The following is a 12,222-nucleotide window of genomic DNA, read 5'->3' as shown; positions in this document are numbered from 1 at the left end:
AAAATGGCGGCAGCTCCGCTGTCTTCCAGAACCTTTCCCAATCTGCGCAGGCGCCGAAACATTCAGGTGGCGGAATTAATCTCACGGGTTTCGCGGCAACACTCCAAAGTACAGATTTTCATTGGCTAAAATCTGAGCATGGGTGGAGCCAAGCTCAAAGGTCTCTTAGCAACCAACAAGTTCCCATTGATTGGCTAATCTTTCCGAGACTCAGGGAAAGCAGAAGCGTCCTTAGGTATCCGCCTATCGCTCTCTCATTGGTTAAATGACTTGCGGAAGGCGGGGCAACCGGGCAGAGAACCGGAGAAAAGGACCCCCCGACTCGCTCCCGGTTCTCATGTAGACTAGGCTAACACTGCGGAGGAGCCTATTGACGTCCTTGGCCGTCCCCACTCAGATTTGCCGAGGAGCTCACGTCAGGCTTCTCTGGGACAGCTTTCTGGAGAGCAACTGCATTTGCTTCCCGTGGGGAGGGATGCTGGGCTGCCCATCCCCATTGTGTCATACAACCCTCCCAACCGCTGCCTCGTTTCCTCGGCGCCTGGATCTCATGTGACTGTCACAGATTTGTCTTCTTCCGCATTCTGCCTGGTCCTACAGCTCATATACCTTCAGTTCAAATCAGTGCCCCACACACCTCCCACCGCAAGGGTAAACTTGAGGCAGTTTCTCAGGTGACTCTGGGTGCAGCAGTACTCAGCCCTCTAGCCAGAAAGAGAAGTCCACCCTCACGTTGCAACGTCTTCCAGAACCCCCAGAGCCTTCAGCTGCCTAATACAGCTGCCAGAAAGATAGCTGGTTATAACATGGAGAGGGCCATGGAGTCACAGGAACCGTGTTGAGTCCTGATTTGAATACTAACTTTATATCATTGTACCAATTCAAATTCCTCTTCTGTAAAATGTAGAATAGGACTAGATTATCTCTTAGGACTTCAAACTCTAATCCTATGATTTTATTCAAATAAAAAAAGTGGCTTCTTGCTGGTGAAGCCTGGATGACTTCCAGTTTCTCTCCCAAGAGGTAACAGAGGAGCTGGCAGTACAGCAGCTCAGGAAGGTGGAAGGGAAGCTGGCTTCACTCACTACCCTATCTTTCTCCATGGCAACAAACTCTATGCCTCCTCCCCCAGACAAGAGCCTAATCACAGGTCCTAATGGACAAGACCTCTCTGTAGCTGGTCAGAAAGCCTATAATTGGGAGTCCAAGAGTCACCACTAAGCTTCTTAAATAGGAAATAAAGCTAGGCCCCTTCAAGTCTTGGAAAAGAGCATCGATCTGAATATGTGTAAGTAATGGGTGGAGAAGCAGAGGCAGGGGGCAGCAGAGTTGGAGCAGGAAAGGCCATAACCTCACTTTATTTGTATTTCCTCCTTACACAAAATCATCAAAATAGGAACAGAGATGGGCAGAGAAAAGGGCTGAAAAGTTGTTCAATCCACATGTTCTCAGGGCTATCCCAGGGAGCACTTGAGGCTCAGTGCCTGTTGGAGTAGCCACAGATTCAACATGAATTCCTCATGCCCTGGCCTGAAGTCTTCACAGATTGGTGGCGTGAGCCCTGCAATTCTCATCCTTTGCCCATCTTGATGTAAGGCAGGAAAGTGGACTGAAATGCTCCTCTCTGATGGGCAAGGCAAATCAGAGCCCATGGTGTACTGCACCTTCTGTGCTACAGGAGCAGAACCTGAAGCTGCTTCCAAGGTTCTAGACACCTGCAGGCAGGGCTAGAGGCCAATGGTGTAAGAGCGGCCTGTGGGGTTGTGAATAGCAGAACAGACTGGTGCTGTCACAGCCCACTCATACCACACCTTCTTGGAATTGCTGCATCGCCAGAAACGCACACAGATGGTCTGGCCTTCACGCACGGTAATGGGCTGCTGTAAGAAGAAAGACATGGAGGTTCAGGGTGGAGCTAATGAATTTTATGTGGCAATGTACTAAGCTAGGTGTGGAGATAAAATGATCAAATGACGTTCCAACCCTCATGAGGTTTATTTGAAGTCTATCAGAACAAATAATCAGAAATGAACAGACACTGAACAAATAATCAAAAGTGGGATGAACACTGTGAACAGGGATAGGGTGCTATGAAAACACCTATGAAAGTTAACACTAACCTAGTCTACAAGGTCAGGGAAAATTATCTGACAACAAGAATGTTTAATGAGACTTGGAAGATAAGTCAGCTGAATCAAGAAATGAGCCAAGAACTTTACAGGCAGAGGACAAAGGTGTGAAACCGCGAGGCAGGAAAGAACATGGGGCATTAGAGGAACCAAAAGAAGGTCCATAGGACTGAAGCAATGTAATCAAAGGACAGTGGCTGAAAAGGCAGGCAAAAACTAGATCACACCAAGTCTAACAAAGATTTAAGACCTTATTGTAGGGCAGTGGAAAAACATCGAAGGGTTTTAAAAGGAGAGAGATAGGATCAGATTCATGTTTTTAAAAGATGACTCTTGCTCCAGGTAGAGAATGGACAGAAGAATAGCCAGAGTAGGCGTGGGAAGCCAGGCAGAAGGCCCCTGCAGATATCCCAACATCTACAACAGGATCCAAGAGCACGTGAGAGCAGTAGAACATGGGTCACAGACAAGCATCATCCTGGGAGAAGGGAAGGGGCAGAACACCAATGACAATAGTTACTCTTTAACCCAAGGAGCCTTAAAGGTGATTCCTACCTTAATGGGGAAGAGGATGGGAAACCATGAAAACATCCCAGGAGAGTGAGTCTCTGGGCGGATACCTAAGTGGACAAAGTAATTTAAAAAACTGAGTATAACTGATTCACTTTGCTGTACACTGAAACACAACATTGTAAATCAACTATAATCCAAAAAAATTTTTTTTAATTAAAAATTAAAAAAAAATTGAGGTCTCCATGACTCTGCTTTTTGCCTAGATTGAGGAGAATCTCTTCTGTAAACACAGAAGCAAGTAATCAAAGATCCCCATTCACTGATTCCTGGGTTCCCTGTGACTCTAAATGAAACATGTACATACGCTACCCGAAACATGTACATACACTGCCCAGGTAGCATACTCTTATACTCCCCATCTACTGCCCGAGACACTTACTCAGAGTGATGTCCTGATAAAGCACAGTCTCAAAGTAGCCTGCAAAGCCATGCAGCACCGTGTTCACCTCCACGGGAAACTCCAAGGTGCAGTAGCGGTTGTTGTCAATCATAGGATCTGTCAGGGAAGAGCGGTGTGGGTGATGAGTGGCCAGAAACCCTAGACAACTTGGTAAAGCATGAGCAGGAACCAGGAAAGGAAGCCCTGATAGAGACCAGATAGAGCAGACTCAGGACAGCAAGGGAAGAAACCAGGAGGGTGAGCTCTCACGCAACCAGTCAGAGGACAGCCATGCAGGAACCCACCTCTGTTGGGATGGCTGAAGGTAAAACAGGGCTGGGGCGCAGACAGCTGGTGGAAATTGTGCAGTCGTACCACATAAGGCATTTCAAACTGGGCCTATCCCGAGAGAGAACAAGATCTGGAGAAGACAGGCAAGAGCTACCTAATTCCCCAGGGAATGCAGCTCAAGCTTTAGGGACACAGACAAAGATAAAAACACAGGGACTTCCCTGATGGTCCAGTGCCTAAGACTGCGCTCCCAATGCAGGGGGCCCGGGTTCCATCCCTGGTCAGGGAACTAGATCCCACATGCTGCAACTGAAGATCCCAGCACGCGGCAACGAAGATACCATGTGCCGCAACTAAGACCCGACGCAGCCAAATAAATAAATATTAAAAAAAAAAAAAAAAAGAAAAAGATAAAAACATAGTTTCACTTCAATTGCTTTCCCACATCCCCAACTCCTTCACCTCTTCATCTTCTCCAGTGGAAGAAAACACTTATGCTGACAGAGAAAAAGAAAAGGACTAAAGAGAAGAGTCCTCCAGAAGAGAGTATCTCTTTACCTCAGGGTCGCGGTCCTTTTCCCGACAGGCTCGGACCTCATTGTACAGCTTGGAGGAGGAGATGGGAGCTAGAAAGGAGGTGTACTCCCCAGGGATGCTCACGCCATCATCTGCAGAGCGGGAGAGTCACATTACTTCCCAAGGGATGGAAATGGTGCGTCTGTACTGAAAGCCCAGACCTCCCATATCAAAATAGACCCAGGCAGCTCCATGCTATCACATTCCCAGGCCAACCTGCTCCTAACTCCCGCCCTGAGGGATTCTACTTCTAGGTTAATTTAGAGTCACACAAGAGTAAAACTGGAAGGAACCCAAGGTATTTTAATCTAGTGGTTCTTAACTTTCTTTCCTTTAAGATCCTAATGAAAGCTAAGCCCAAAGTACATATGTCAGCTTAGGAAGTCTACAGATCTCCGATTAAGAGTCTCTGCTCTGGTCCACTCCCCTCATTTTACAGATGTGAATACCGAGGTTCAGAGAAATTGCTTCATTTGCTAAGGGCACTGACCCAAGTCTGCCCTGCCTTCCCTAAACTTTGTAACCTCCTCTAGGCTGCTGCCACACCCACCCCTCCCCAGTCCCGTCCAGCCTTCCCAGTTGATAATCCAATCCCCTTACTCAGTACACCCCAGCCTGGAGCACCTTTTAGGAAGTGCTGGGCTCCATCCAGGCATTCCGGTGACAGCTCATTATCAGCGAAGGACCCCAGAAGCTCACTGACAATGATATCCGCTTTCTCTGGAGCCACCCACTCCCGCATGTCCGATGAGACTACTGTCACCTGGCTTCCCCATTCTTCAAACTGCCAATTCTCCAGCCTAAAACAGAGATGATACAAGTGAGGATAAGATAAGAAAAACTGACACTGGGGACAAACTTCCCAGCAAAAAAGGTTGCTACTCACGTCACCACAGCATTTGGGTTCTTCTCCACAGCATACAGCTTTATCCGCCGGTCAGCCTGCTTGGCTGCCCTCAGGGAAGCATTCACCAGGGGCCCCCGGCCTGCTCCCAGCACCATCAGCACTCTAAGAAAGAGAGGGAAGAGTCAAGCTGACTCTGCATGTAGAGAGGCAGGCATGCAAATCTCTGGAATCATGGGGAGAGCACTCACTGGACATTGGTGTCCTTCTCTTCCTCTGGCACTCGGTCTAACAGACATTTATAGATGGCCTGGGGGAACGAGGGAAGACCTCATGGCTATAATGCCATCCTCACCCAGGTCATCCTGGCCCTGTGCTTGACCCCATCTGGGACCCACACTGTACCTGTTGGTATTGAGAGTATTTGATAGGGTCCTTTTCAAACACTTCGTATGTCTGAGATTCCAGATTATCCATCAGTGGCTGATGAATGAGAGGAAAAAGGCAAAGTAAGTTAGCCAGTTTCTGGCAAGGACGATGCACCAGAATACCAAAACCTTCCCACTGCCTCCTGAGCTTTGATAGGATTTTAGGGCACCTGCTCTCAAGAGACATTTCCTCCCCCCACCTCCCTCCTCTCAGTGTACTCCAGACCCACCTGGAGTGGGGATTGCAGGTAGTCTTCATAGCCCTTGGCAAAGAGTTCGTAGGCATTGGGTGGAGGTCGATTCTGGCTCAAGTATTCCAAGTACTGGAGGTAGGAGCAGAACTCTTTCTCTGAGTGGTGGTTGGTGCCTGTGATGATGAACTGCACCTCCAACTGTGAGAATAAGTCAGACCATCAGACACAGTCCTTGTACCAAGAGGATATTATTATGGTTTATGGCCAAAGAGCTCTAGCATAAAATAAGGCCCAGATCACCAAATACCAACAAAAGCATCAAGAGCCCTCCTATGCCACATAATCATCATCCTGGCTCAAAAGGCCCATGGACTGTTGCTATAACTTTTTTTTTAAATTTTATTTAATTTATTTATTTTTGGCCGTGTTGGGTCTTTGTTGCTGCGTGCGGGCTTTCTCTAGCTGCAGGGAGCCGGGGCTACTCCTCGTTGCAGTGCACGGGCTTTTCCTTGCAGTGGCTTCTCTTGTTGCAGAGCACAGGCTCAGTAGTTGTTGTGCACGGGCTTAGTTGCTCCGCAGCATCTTCCAGGACCAGGGATCGAACCCATGTGCCCTGCACTGGCAGGCGGATTATAGCAACCTGCCAGGGAAGCCCTGTTGCTATAACTTCTTAAATGAAACTTTCTGCAAAGTTTTCATGAGATCTGGTTCCTTTTGAAATGTTTCTGGGCCCTCTACTGCTATTTGCGTTTTTGCGTCCAAGACCAATTTTGCCGAAGTTGCTCTCCAGAAACTAGAGGGGCAAAGAACCCCACAGAGGGAAAAAACAAAATAAAACAAAGAACACCCCATCATACATATGTGAATAAGGCAAGAGGATTAGCTGCAGCACCTTTAGAACCCTTCTACTACACACCTTGAGGAGTCGGAAGATCAGCCTCTGGTGCATCTTAGAAAGAACAGGAAATCCCTTCTTATTGGTCAGGAAAATGCTGGTGGGGAGAATGGCTGCTTTGATGGGCTCCCCAAGCCAACGGTCAATGACATGATTAGATGGGAGGTCAGCACCAATTTCGAGAGCTACACAAGGGAAAAGAAAGACCTGTAAATCACTGATAGGTCAGAAGCCTTTCCTTGCTCTTTTGTGCAAGATCTGTCTACTCCTTAAGAGCAAGGCAGACCTAAGGCACAGAGAAAGTAGCAAAACTGCCCAGCAGACAAGTGTACATGAGACCCCTGATTTTTGGTCACAGAAGGTCAGAGAATGATAACGTATCCCAGGATATTTGTGGACTTACCCACCGCAATCCTCTTGCTATAATCACACAAGGTCCGGAAGTTGTGCCACCTGTCCAGAGTCAAATACAGAAAAATACAGTCAAATACATATGGCCCACCAATCATCATACTTCAAGGAGACCTTCCTACAGGTTCCACTCTGTACTTCCCTCCACCCTAGCCTTTGCCCTGGTACAGCAGCAAAAGGAGACATACCACATCCATGTCTTCTCCTCTCCACTGTACTCCTCTGTGTGTGAAGTTGGCGCATTCTCAATTATATCATCTCTCAGGTCCTCTGGTGCCACCAATGGCACCCGCATCCAGAACTGCACATGAACAATAAATAGGTTCTGTACCCTATTTAGAACTGTTTTGAACTCATTGGGTCCAGAAAGCTTCCTTCAACTAAAAAGATCTTGATCCAGATTTCAAATTACTCCCTTTACATGCTTTTCCCAATTTGTGATTATATGTATGTGTACATGTATCTTGTGCATACCCTTAAGTAAGTATCTGCCTTGTCTTCTATCTGAATATTCTATATATTTTATAACTCTCGGCTTACCACTTTTAGTTGTGGGTAGGCAGTACTGACACTTCAATTCTGCCAAATCCACCTTTTACTGAATGGCTAGGAACAAGAAGATACTTAGCACAGCCTGACTACCATACTATGCAGCAGGAAAGGAGGCCCTCAGCCATACCATGGAGGAGTGGTGGCCAGTGTGGATGTGGTTGGTCAAAACTCGCGCCAAGTTTGTGTTATCTTCCTGATTTAGGGGCAGCAGGAAAGCTGGAAGACCCAAATATGCCCCAAAATTCAGCTCCTGTAACATAGCCTGGAATGGAGATCAAGAGAAAAAAGTTAAGAGCAAGCAATTCAAATAGCTTTAACTGCATTATATTAGATTTACTAAATTACGGAGGGGGAAAATACTACTCTCCCCATCCAGCTTGTTTACAGACCTGATCTTTAAAAAAATTCATTGAAGAGGTCAGTCTTACCGCCTCGGAGTTCCTGCGGATCTTTTCCACTTTTGAGTCTGGACGAATCCATGGAGAAAGCTTTCCCACAATTAGTGTATTCCAGTCTGCACTCCCCCACCCAAGAAAGACAAAGACTGAATGAGGTTCAGAACTTTACTCATTCAATTTCTAGTTCTTAACAGGGACTAGAGAGTTAGAGATGAGAGACAGACTTTTTCTATCACAGATACAGGACAGGAGAGCCTGACGCAGAATAGGGAACTAAGGCTTTTAGCAGGTAAGCAAGGAGAGAACAAGAGTTATCTATATCCCGGGGGGAACCAATATATCCAAGTCAAGAAAGGAAGAGAAGGAAGGCACTGATAAAGCATAAGTTGTTATTGCCTCTAATAATTAAGGGGTATGTGGGATGGTCCCTACCCCTTCCTGACAGCAGTAGGTCTGATCGTGTCTGGGGGCCCGGCCGATTCTTAGCAGGTTCCTGAGTGAACTCCCTCTTGAAACGCGGGTGGAACACAGGCATGCAGAGGAAATCAAACCTACAACCGCGACAGACCCAGAATCGTCATGTAAAGACAGCAGCCCAGACATCCAAGCAATTGGACTAGGCTATCTAGATTCTGCACAACCCTTTCAGCTGCCGTCAGTCACCCGACTGGACTGCTGAATTCAGCCCACCTTGGGGCATATCACTTCCGCTGCACTGTGCCTCAATTTCTCCCCGGAACACAGCCATGGAAAAGATGAGTAAAGAGAAACGATGAAAATCCACACCACGTGGACTTTCTATTCTGCTGTCACTGGTTTTCCAAGACTGTCACATCCAGATCTGCACCAGTACTGCACAAGTTTCCCCCCTCAAGGCTTTTCTCTCCTCTCCCTAGCCCCCTCTTACACTCTCAGACGATAATCTCGCTCGCCATGGCCCTGGAGGTCTGTACGCCCCCTGTGTGAGTTCACCTGATAACTCCCCTGACTTTGGGGTTCAGTGACCCCACGCCCCCAACAAGTTTTTTTCCCTCTCTCTCACGCTCCAGGGCCCGAGACTTCTCCCCTCCAAGGACTAATGGTTTCCCCCGCCCTCGTCGTATCCACTCCGACACCCTCACCCCTGCCTCTCGGGAATGACTGGTCTGCGCCTCTCTGTCCCCGAGTTCGGACCCCGCATTCCGCTCGCAGAGGTCCAGGCCCTCACCCCTGCTTGGCCACAGCCCCCAGTGTGTCAGCTATTTCGGGGACGCAATTCAGGTCCCTCCCGCTGGACACGCGACTTCCACTGGCACCGCCGACCGCCATCGCCGCCATCTTTTCCCTCGCGCTGTCCACGCCGAGATTCCCTGACACTAGCAGCCAATCACAAAGCCGAAAAAAAGCCCCCAAAAGGCGGGACGAGTCTCCCTAACAACCAAAGCGTCTTCCACGGCTCCGGAGCTGGAGGAGGAGGGGTGGGGAGTGGCTCTTCCCGCCAATCCGCGGGCTGCACAGTGACGTACGGCTTGGCTCCGGAAGAGTCACCAATCTCAGGGTCTGGTTCTTGACGAACTTCAATCTCCCATAATGCTCCGTGTACTCGTAGAATTCCGATAAGAGACTACACGTCCCATGAAACCCTGCAGTATAAAACCCTGCAATATAAGCTTGAAGTATCATCATTGAGAGCTGCGAAATTGTCTCAGGGCCAGTGGCGCAATGGATAACGCGTCTGACTACGGATCAGAAGATTCCAGGTTCGACTCCTGGCTGGCTCGAAAGGACAGGTGTTTCCTTTATTGTATCCCATGCAATATGGCCATAAGCAGTATTTTGAAAGTCTCCCCTTATTTCTTTTTAAATATTTCCTCATTATCTCTCGCCCTCATTTTGAGGTCTTAATTTTATTGCGTTTTGCAGCCATCTTATGTCAGCTTTTCCCCTTACCGAATTCAAAGGTGATTCTTGTGTCACTACTTAGGTCCATCCGAATCCTGAGAAAACCGGGTTGATGGCTGGGGTCTTTGTGTGGGCCTTAGTATATTTTTAAATAGATTGTGGCAATTCAGCCACTAAGTCTTTGTGATTCTATATCTCAAACACAAAAAAAGTAAACAAACACCTAAACACACACACACACACACACACACACACACTGAGGATAGAGAAAAGGAACCCATGGTGAGGAAATATAGTGAGGAGAGAGGAGTAATGAACTGCCTGGCGGAGGCCTGAGAGAACCTCTACATTTTCCTTTGTGAATGCCTGCTCCAGGGGTGGAAAAGAAGGAAAGGAAGGCAAAGAAAGACGTAGAAAGGGAATACCTGAAGGTAGGGATGCCAGAAGTGCTGAGGGCCTGGCAGCAGGGTTGGAAACAGAACACAATACAAAAGTCCCGAGGCAGGAGACGTTGACAGAATTTAGGGACCGACTGACAGGGAGCGTGATAAAGGGAAGTCTGTGGGTGATAACCCAGGGTTCTGGCCTCTGTAGAAGCTGGTTTAGGGAGAATCAGGGTTTGGGTTTGAAAATGCTGAATTGGACGTCTAGGGGGCGCTGTGTAATAGAGAGTTGGATGAACAGTGACCTGAACCAGACAAGATTTGGAAATCGCCGTTAGAGAGGTAGTGACCGAAGCCATGAGACTGAATGAGATCACCGTAGCCCGTGGGGGATCAGAGTTCTGAGAAATACGGAACGGGTGGATAGGATAAGCTATAAGGAGCCCGGGCAATGTAAGTGCCCCAAAAGGATGAAGATTAGAAAGCTAAAGAAGAAAATGCCTATGAAGCCTAAGAGAGTTGGAGATGATTTTGTCCCATCTTCTTCTTCTTATTACTAGACTTTCTTTTTTTTAAATACATTTATTTATTTATTTTTTGGCTGCGTTGGGTCTTCGTTGCTGCACGCAGGCTTTCTGTAGTTGCGGCGAGCGGGGGCTACTCTTCGTTGCGGTGCGTGGGCTTCTCATTGCAGTGGCTTCTCGTTGCGGAGCACGGGCTCTAGGTGCACGGGCTTCAGTAGTTGTGGCTCGCGGGCTCCAGCAGTTGTGGCTTGCGGGCTCTAGAGCACAGGCTCAGCAGTTGTGGCACACGGGCTTAGTTGCTCCACGGCATGTGGGATCTTCCCGGACCAGGGCAGGCGGATTCTTAACCACCGCGCCACCAGGGAAGCCCCTAGACTTTATTTCTTAAAACAGTTTTAGATTTACAGAAAACTTCAGCAGGTAGTACAACACAGCCAGTTCTCTCATGCCTACCTACAGCTTTCTCTATTATTAACATGTTAACATTAGTATGGTACATTTATTACTATTCATGGACCAGAATTGATACATTATTATTATTAACTAAAGTACATAGTTTATTCAGATTTTCTTAGGTTTCACCTAATGTCTTCTTTCTGTTCCACCATCCCATCGAGGATACCATATTACATATAGTTGTCATGTCTGCTTAGACTCCTCTTGGCTGTGACAGTTTGTCAGATGTTCCTTGTTTTTGATGACCTTGATAATTTTGAGGAGTACTGGTCAGGTATACTGAAGGACACCTCTCTATTGGAATTTTTCTGATGGTTTTCTCATAATTAGACTGGGATTATGGGTTTGGGGGAGGAAGATCACAGAGGTAAAGTGCCATTTTCATCACATCATATCAAGATTACATACCATCAATATAATTTATGACTGTTGATGTTTATCATCTGGTAGAACTAGTGTTTATCAGGTTTCTCCACTGTAAAATTACACTCCTCCCCCCACCCCTGCTATCCTGTACTCTTTGGAAGGAAGTCACTTGTGCATTCCACACTTAAGGAGTAGGGAGTTATACTTCCCCTCCTTTAGGCTGGAGTGTCTACAATATTTACTTGAATTCTTCCCTGCAGGGCTTATGAGTAGGGAGTTGACAGGAAGTGGGTGAGTGCTCTGCTGACATTTTAAGAAGAAAAAGAGTTGTTGGGGAGGCCTGCTTGTTCTCTGCCCCAGCTGTGCCCAACCAAACTCTACATTCACAGAAGACTTATTAGATGTTGTTTTGTCTTCAGAAGCTAATTATCTGGGCTGTGGACCATCTGTGCTCCTGGAATCTTCCTCCTGATGTCAAGCTGGAGGCTGCTCTGTTAACTAACCCCTCCATGGGTGAAAGGGAGAGAGGAAATCTATGAAACAGTAATGTCAGTTTTGCCATCAGTTAAAATAATTTTCAAAAGGATTTGCATAAAAAGAGCCTAGAGTTTCTGACTGACCTTAAAGTAAATTTAGATGGGCTGAATTTCATTCATCTGGGATGTCTTTGTTTTTTCATTCAAAATGGCCTCCGCTATGTGGCAAGCATAATGCTGAACAGTTCCCGGGAATTCCACACCAAATTGCTCTCTGCCTGTCCTACAGCACTTTGCTTTGCCTTAAAGAACAGCATGGTCTGTGGGTCTGTCTATATGAGTTACAGAGGAGCAGAAGGAACAGACTGAAAAAGAAATAGAGAACCTTTTAAAGGACTTGGCCCTAGGCATAAAGTCAGAGTTGGTGAGGTCCATCTTATGCTCTCCTTCCCTCTGCTCTGCTCTC

The 12,222-nt window shown here is 47.3% G+C and overlaps 1 protein-coding gene and 1 non-coding gene across 9 annotated transcripts; one reads left to right on the top strand and one right to left on the bottom strand.

The window, feature by feature from the left end:
- Window positions 1-1,329: 1,329 nt before the first annotated feature.
- PRMT5 (protein arginine methyltransferase 5) lies at window positions 1,330-9,124 on the bottom strand. 8 transcript variants are annotated; one of them, XM_019948563.3, is made up of 17 exons: window positions 8,878-9,119; window positions 8,103-8,221; window positions 7,701-7,786; window positions 7,400-7,534; window positions 6,909-7,021; window positions 6,713-6,762; window positions 6,331-6,494; window positions 5,451-5,612; window positions 5,198-5,275; window positions 5,044-5,102; window positions 4,835-4,957; window positions 4,549-4,748; window positions 3,931-4,040; window positions 3,387-3,480; window positions 3,082-3,198; window positions 2,685-2,749; window positions 1,330-1,880 (listed from the first exon to the last, which is right to left on the bottom strand). In XM_019948563.3, the coding sequence occupies exons 1-17, from the start codon at window positions 8,985-8,987 to the stop codon at window positions 1,728-1,730; spliced, it is 1,938 nt and encodes a 645-aa protein (XP_019804122.1). In that variant the 5' UTR covers window positions 8,988-9,119; the 3' UTR covers window positions 1,330-1,727. The 8 variants fall into 8 exon arrangements, 6 of the variants coding, with proteins under 6 accessions (XP_019804122.1, XP_004313406.1, XP_073655574.1 ...); XM_004313358.4 differs by having other exon boundaries at window positions 4,573-4,748; window positions 8,878-9,113; XM_073799473.1 differs by lacking the exon at window positions 8,878-9,119 and adding an exon at window positions 8,792-8,868.
- A 233-nt stretch (window positions 9,125-9,357) lies between these two features.
- On the top strand, window positions 9,358-9,430 carry TRNAR-ACG (transfer RNA arginine (anticodon ACG)). The gene has a single exon. It is a non-coding gene; the product is annotated as a tRNA-Arg (tRNA).
- The last annotated feature ends 2,792 nt before the right edge of the window (window positions 9,431-12,222 follow it).

Source organism: Tursiops truncatus, chromosome 2, assembly GCF_011762595.2.
Source record: "Tursiops truncatus isolate mTurTru1 chromosome 2, mTurTru1.mat.Y, whole genome shotgun sequence".
NCBI classification, from domain to species: Eukaryota; Metazoa; Chordata; class Mammalia; order Artiodactyla; family Delphinidae; genus Tursiops; species Tursiops truncatus.
Note: the sequence above shows the minus strand (reverse complement) of the source record. Positions and strands in the feature narration are given on the sequence as shown.

Excerpts from the sequence above, each read along its gene's own strand:
- PRMT5 (XM_019948563.3), bottom strand. The coding sequence starts at position 8,987 with ATGGCGGCGATGGCGGTCGGCGGTGCCAGTGGAAGTCGCGTGTCCAGC. Across the intron at positions 7,535-7,700 it reads TCCGCAGGAACTCCGAGGCG|GCTATGTTACAGGAGCTGAA; the intron begins GTAAGACTGACC and ends TCTCCATTCCAG. Across the intron at positions 1,881-2,684 it reads CCATCCTCTTCCCCATTAAG|CAGCCCATTACCGTGCGTGA; the intron begins GTAGGAATCACC and ends TTCTTCTTACAG.